At 53.9% G+C, this 5513-nt stretch overlaps 2 protein-coding genes across 3 annotated transcripts in view; one reads left to right on the plus strand and one right to left on the minus strand.

Annotated features, from left to right (window-relative positions):
- Positions 1–341: 341 nt before the first annotated feature.
- MRPL2 (mitochondrial ribosomal protein L2) lies at positions 342–4088 on the minus strand. 2 transcript variants are annotated; one of them, XM_006776361.2, is made up of 7 exons: positions 3885–4086; positions 2366–2531; positions 1689–1830; positions 1462–1577; positions 1280–1390; positions 918–991; positions 342–591 (listed from the first exon to the last, which is right to left on the minus strand). In XM_006776361.2, exons 1-7 carry the CDS (start codon positions 3978–3980, stop codon positions 379–381), a joined length of 918 nt encoding a protein of 305 aa, XP_006776424.1. In that variant the 5' UTR covers positions 3981–4086; the 3' UTR covers positions 342–378. The 2 variants fall into 2 exon arrangements, with proteins under 2 accessions (XP_006776424.1, XP_015427683.1); XM_015572197.1 differs by lacking the exon at positions 918–991 and having other exon boundaries at positions 3885–4088.
- A 480-nt stretch (positions 4089–4568) lies between these two features.
- The window catches only part of KLC4 (kinesin light chain 4), a 14792-nt gene continuing 13847 nt past the window's right edge, over positions 4569–5513 (plus strand). The window contains exon 1 of the mRNA XM_006776360.2: positions 4569–4805. The gene's annotated coding sequence lies outside the window, so the exon portion shown is untranslated. The remainder of the gene's footprint in view (positions 4806–5513) is intronic.

The raw sequence follows: 5513 nt of genomic DNA on the forward strand, positions 1-5513 counted from the left end.
CTGGCCCAGCGGAAAGCGAGGGGCCCTGGGGGCGGGGGCGGAGCCGGGGTTGCCACCTCGACAACGTGCCGTCCTTTCCTCTTCCTTGCGTCCTCCCTCCTGCCACCGGAAGTGCCTTCCCCCTTTCCCCAAGCCATAACTAAGACCTCGAGGGTCATTTATTACCCCCTCCTCCGTGACCTATGAAGGAACCGAGAGGAGGGGGACAGCTGGAAGCGAGGAGGTTGCAGGTTGCAGCCAGTCTTTGCCCTATATTGTCTTTCCCTTTCTCCCCCGGACAAGTTTCCTCTTTCTGTCCATCCAATATGTACCACCTCCCTTCCCAAAACACCAAAAACAGATAAAAATGGGGGGTCATTTTATTAGAGTCCAGAGGTGTCAGCTTTGGGCAGCCGCTGAGGGCAGCTTCACGTAACTCTTCATTGGGGGTAGTGGCCGAATCTTTCTGCCAGCCCAGCCCCCCTTTCGTTGCCATCGCCCGCTGTTGGGCCTCTTGCCCAGCCAGCGGTTCCGCCCTGCCTTGCCAATGACCCGTTTGTTATGATCAACGTTGGATACTCGGCCTACTGTTGCTATGCACGTTTCCAGCACCTGGCAGAGAAAGCAGAGGGAGCGATCGTATGGTGGGGGGAGAGTCTGACCATGCTGAGGGCAGGATTCTTGGGAAGGGAGAGGACGGGGAGAAGCACAGCATAACTGAACCTGAGTGCAGGTCCTACAGGAGCTGAAAACAAAAGACACTGTTCTCTGTTCCATCATGGGGCCAGCCTGACTGGACAGTCCCTCTTGCAGCCCAAAGGACAGCCCCAGCTCAGGGCAGCTCCTGACATAAAACACCTGGGAGCTATGTGGGCCGGGAAAGGTACATTCCAAAAATTCCTCCGTTGCTGATCCCTCCCACTGGTACCCACACACACCTGCATCTGCCTCTTAGAAGGCAGCTGGATGATGGCTGTGCCATTCACCTTCCGCAGCAGCACACCGCACGTCCCTGGGGAGGGAGAAGCAGCTTTGCCACCCTCCACAGAGGAGGAGGCGGGGGACAGACTTATAGGGGCCACACCCGTTCAGGAGCATATAAACTGGAGCAGGATGCATGCAATATTTTAGGTGAAAACATAAGCACTTCTTCATCCTCATTTTCCTTTTTTCTTCTTTTCCTCTGCCAATGGACCAGATGTGGGTCTTTGGTTCAGAGAATTGTGACCTTGGATACCACCTGGCCTTTGAAATTGTAAGACCCGTTCCCCCACCTCCCCAGCAGCTTCTTTCTTCATACCTGCGGCTCGGATATACTGGGCCCCCCGGCCTGGCTCGCTCTCCACACTGTTGATGAGGGTCCCCACTGGCAAGGCCCCAAGAGGATGTGCATCCCCTTCTCGAGGAGCAACTAAAAGGCAGAATTTCATCAGCAACAGAAGGAGCCTCCCAGCCCACACGCATCCGGTGGCCACCTCTCACCTGCCATGCGGCCTATGTGGTCAGAATTAAGGATTATATCTCCAGCCTGCATGTTTTCCGTGGCAACGATCCAGCGTTTCCGGTTGCCCCCAGCAACCAGAGCTATGTCTGCTGACCTGTTCAGGGTGAGTGACAGATGAGCAGATCATCTAGGCAGCCCCACATTTCTGAAAAGCCACAGAGTAGTCATTCAGTCATGCCATCATCACCCCACATCCCAAACTTGCCTACAGGGGTCATAGCGGACGAGGATGACCTTCTCCTCAAAGGGTCCCGGCTTGGTGTCCTGCTCCGGCCGGAACCGAAGAAAGTCAATCATGCGGTAACGTTGCTTGTGACCCCCACCGATACCATGCACTCGGATTCGGCCTATGGTCAGGACAGTGAGGGGACATAATCCACGTCAGAATAACAGGCCTGTCCTGGGCAGAGAGCAGTGTTTCTAAACATTATGAGTCAAGCAGAAAATTATAAAAAATTTCACAGCACAGTGGGATAAATGGGGATGGGGAAACACATGGACCTTGGTAAAAACATAATGATATGATTATTAAAATTGTATAAAACTTCCGGATAAATTCTCTGTAAACTACTAAATTCAGTAAGTTTATTGAGAGCCATATCAATTTCAACTGTTATCAATTTTTTGAAGGATGTGGAGAAAAATGTCATGAAACTTGCTGTGTATGCTCAGTTTTCTTCAATTATTTAGATTGTCATTAGGTGCACAGACCACCTACCTGCCTGTTGCTTTGTATTCTACTCTTGTTCTTACACTCATCTTGCATGTAAAAAGCCAGTAAGTGTGTTTTAATTATATCCCTCTGCCGTACCAACATACAGAACTAGAGTCCTACCATGTTTTTTCCCTTTATTGTTTAAATCCTCTTGCCCTTGCTCCCACCTGTGTGGTCTCGGCCTCCAGATTTCCTCATTTTCTGTGGTGCAACGGTATACGTGGTACGACTTTTCCAGGACACAAACTTGGCATTCAGGGCCACAGAGGTAAGGAATGGGCGGCAGGGGAGCAACATCGAGGCAGAGGACAGCTGGAGAGCATTGCTTGTCGCCTGGAGAAAAACATAAACCTCTTTCACCGGAAAGCTAACTGGAGAAGCATCATAGAACTGAGAGAGAGGGCAAGTTTAGCTTGTAGCCCACCTCCTACTGGAAGTGTCCCAGATCAGCTGTCTAAAAACTCTCCCCTTCGCAGCTTGTACACGTAACAGTGTGGAATGTTTATCCAGGTGTAGGCGCGTGGATTACCTCTCCTCACTTGATCCTTGTACCTTTGAAGTGTTTCTGTAATGAAATGTTTTCCCCTGGTGCATCTCCTAATTCTGACTCAATTCTCCTTCTCCAGGAAACTTTTCCTGCCTTAAACAACTCCCTTTTCCAGAGCGGGGAACTTCCACACATCCATGTACCACCATCAGCACCAATGCCTTTTGCCCAAGTGCACTATGTTTCTGGGAGTTTTTCAGATACAAATGGGAGGTCGGGATCATTTCTGCCTTGTTCCCTCTTGCATTCCCAGAATTTCACAGAGTAGGTTTTGCATTTTAAGTATGCATCTGCTGCCCAGCTGGTATAGCTCAGCGGACTGAGCGTCATTCCATAGACCAAGAGGCCCCAGATTCAATTCCCGGTCAGGGGCACATGCCGGGGTTGCGGGCTCCATCCCTAGTAGTGGGCGTGCAGGAGGCAGCTGATCGATGTGTCTCTCATTGATGTTTCTATCTCTCTCTCCTCCCTTCTTCTCTATCTAAAAATCAACAAAAACTGTCTTTTTTGAAAAGGTATGCATCTGCCGAACTCTACCATCAGCCCAAGGTCCAGACAGAGCAAGACTTTCAACTTTTCTTTTCTGTGACTCATCAACTGCCCACTAGGAACCTTAGGCTCCTGTTCTTGGTATCTCACTCTGCATTCTCTAATCTCATCCTTAATGGTTTTTATAATGGTTATGATATCATAACCATTGCATCATCTCAGGCTTTGAAGCCAGTCGGACTAGCTCAAAGCGTTGGTGTATGACCTTAAACTACTCACCAGTTTTCTCTCATGATAACAGAAGGTATAACCACCTTACAGAGTGATTTGAAAGAGTTCACTTATTTAAAACCTCTATTACTTATGCCTGGCTTATGCTAGGCACTCAATAAATGTCAATTACTACTGAGACTTGTACAACCGGTTATTCATAAAGCACTTTCACCTCCAATATCTCGTCCGGGGAATCCAGCGGCCCTGTGAGATAGCAACACTTACAGAGGAGAAAACTGAGGATTAGAGTGACTTTATCCAAGGTCACGGGCCGGTGTGACTAACCACCAGACTCGCATCCCCGCCTCCCATCCGCGGGTGTCCCCTTTCCGGCGGCCCTAGCGGAAACAGCCTCATTCCCGGGTAAGCTGCGTTACCTGGGCGGTCGGGAGCACACTCGGGCCGGGGGCGGCGGCAGCCGGGGGCGCCAGACTCAGAGAGCCCAGAGCACGGGTCAGTACCCGCAGAGCCATCAGTGCAGCCAGGCACCGCCGGGCTCAGCACGCCACCACTACCTCTAGCCCGGCGGCTGGCGCTCCGAGATGACGCTCAAGATCCCCTGGGCCGTCGCTCCCTCATGACGTAAAAGGGGAGGAAGGAGAACCGGAGAGCACGCCGTGTACACACCTCCGTTCTTGCGTGCGCGTGGTCAGAGCCAATCCTCGGGCGGCTCTTAGGCCGCGTGACTGGGAAGCAGGCCCCGCCCCTCTGAGCCGTCAAAACAATTGCCTCGAGCGGCAGCCATGATGGATTTAAAGGGGCAGTACCGGCCAGGGCGGCAGCCAGATCGAGACCGCGCGGGTGAGTCTTTGAGAGTAACTCTGGGGCGGAGGGTTGAGGTCCCGCTACCTCTTATTCCCGCACTCTCGGACAGATAACACTCCCCGCCGACTGACCTCACTCAACTCCAGACAGACTAAAAAACTCCGCCCCCTGCGCTACTTCCCGCCCCGCGGTGTCCAGACAGACAGACAGGCAGTCAGTCGGCCTGCCCCGCCCCCTGCGCTACCAACTGACTCATTGACCTCGGGATTGTTGGGCCGCTGAGTCCTCTCCCGCGACGCAGACCTTGCTCGTCCACCTGTACCTCCCCCGCCACCCCCGCCCATCTCATTCTCCCCATCCCGGGCCCAGGGCAGGTGGGCGGCCCGGGGCCCTCCACCGCCTGCCAACGCCGGGAGTCCCCGTCCAGTGCCACGTTCCCTGTGGCCCTGCAGCCGCCCAGCAGCCCCGGCACCGTTCCCCGCACCGTCAGGCGCTGGGAGGCCCCTTAGGCGACTCTCCGAGCCGGTTAGCAGGTGATCCGAACAGACAGCCATGGCAGTGGCTGCGCCGGGACTGAGCACGTCTTCCTCCTTCCTCTTAACCCGGTGCTTCTCAACCTGGGCTGCACGTTAGAGTCACCTGGGAATCTTTTTAAAATCCTGATTTCTGGGCCTCATTCTCCGGAAATTGTTTCTTTGTTACTAATTTGTGGCCCCTCCCCATAACAAAGAAACAGAATTTCCGGAGGGCGAGTCCCAGAAATCAGGATTTAAAAAAGATTCCCAGGTGATTCTAACGTGCAGCCCAGGTTGAGAACCACTGTCTTAACCAGACGCGCCTCTTCTCGCGGGCCAGGTCCCCGGTCAGGGCTGCTCCCTCCTTGGGGAGGACAGCTCCCCGGGCGTGGGGAGGGAGGAGGGACACCGGTGGCCTTGCAGCAGGAGGGAGGGTGTTTGTCCTGGGTGGGGCTCCGTGCCAGGTCCTCTGGGTGGCTGTGAAGTGGCGAGAGAAGGGGTGAAACGCTGGACTCCTGGACTTTGGGCAGGGCAGGTCCTTCCGAGTCCCTGGCTGCCGATCGTAGTGTCTTCCGGGCTCCGGCCTGAGCGCCCCAGCCACGGGCTGTGCTCGGGGGAAACAGGTAAGAGGGCTGCAAAGATGAGGGACAGGCCCCTTTGAGGATGGAAGAAGATAGTCTGAGGCCTGGAGGGCGGGGAATATGGGTTGGAAACTCGTGGGGAAAG

This window comes from Myotis davidii, unplaced genomic scaffold (genome assembly GCF_000327345.1).
Source record: "Myotis davidii unplaced genomic scaffold, ASM32734v1 scaffold167, whole genome shotgun sequence".
NCBI lineage: Eukaryota > Metazoa > Chordata > Mammalia > Chiroptera > Vespertilionidae > Myotis > Myotis davidii.

Excerpts from the sequence above, each read along its gene's own strand:
- MRPL2 (XM_006776361.2), bottom strand. The coding sequence starts at position 3,980 with ATGGCTCTGCGGGTACTGACCCGTGCTCTGGGCTCTCTGAGTCTGGCG. Across the intron at positions 1,391-1,461 it reads CCACATAGGCCGCATGGCAG|TTGCTCCTCGAGAAGGGGAT; the intron begins GTGAGAGGTGGC and ends TCTGCCTTTTAG. Across the intron at positions 592-917 it reads CTTCTAAGAGGCAGATGCAG|GTGCTGGAAACGTGCATAGC; the intron begins GTGTGTGTGGGT and ends TTTCTCTGCCAG.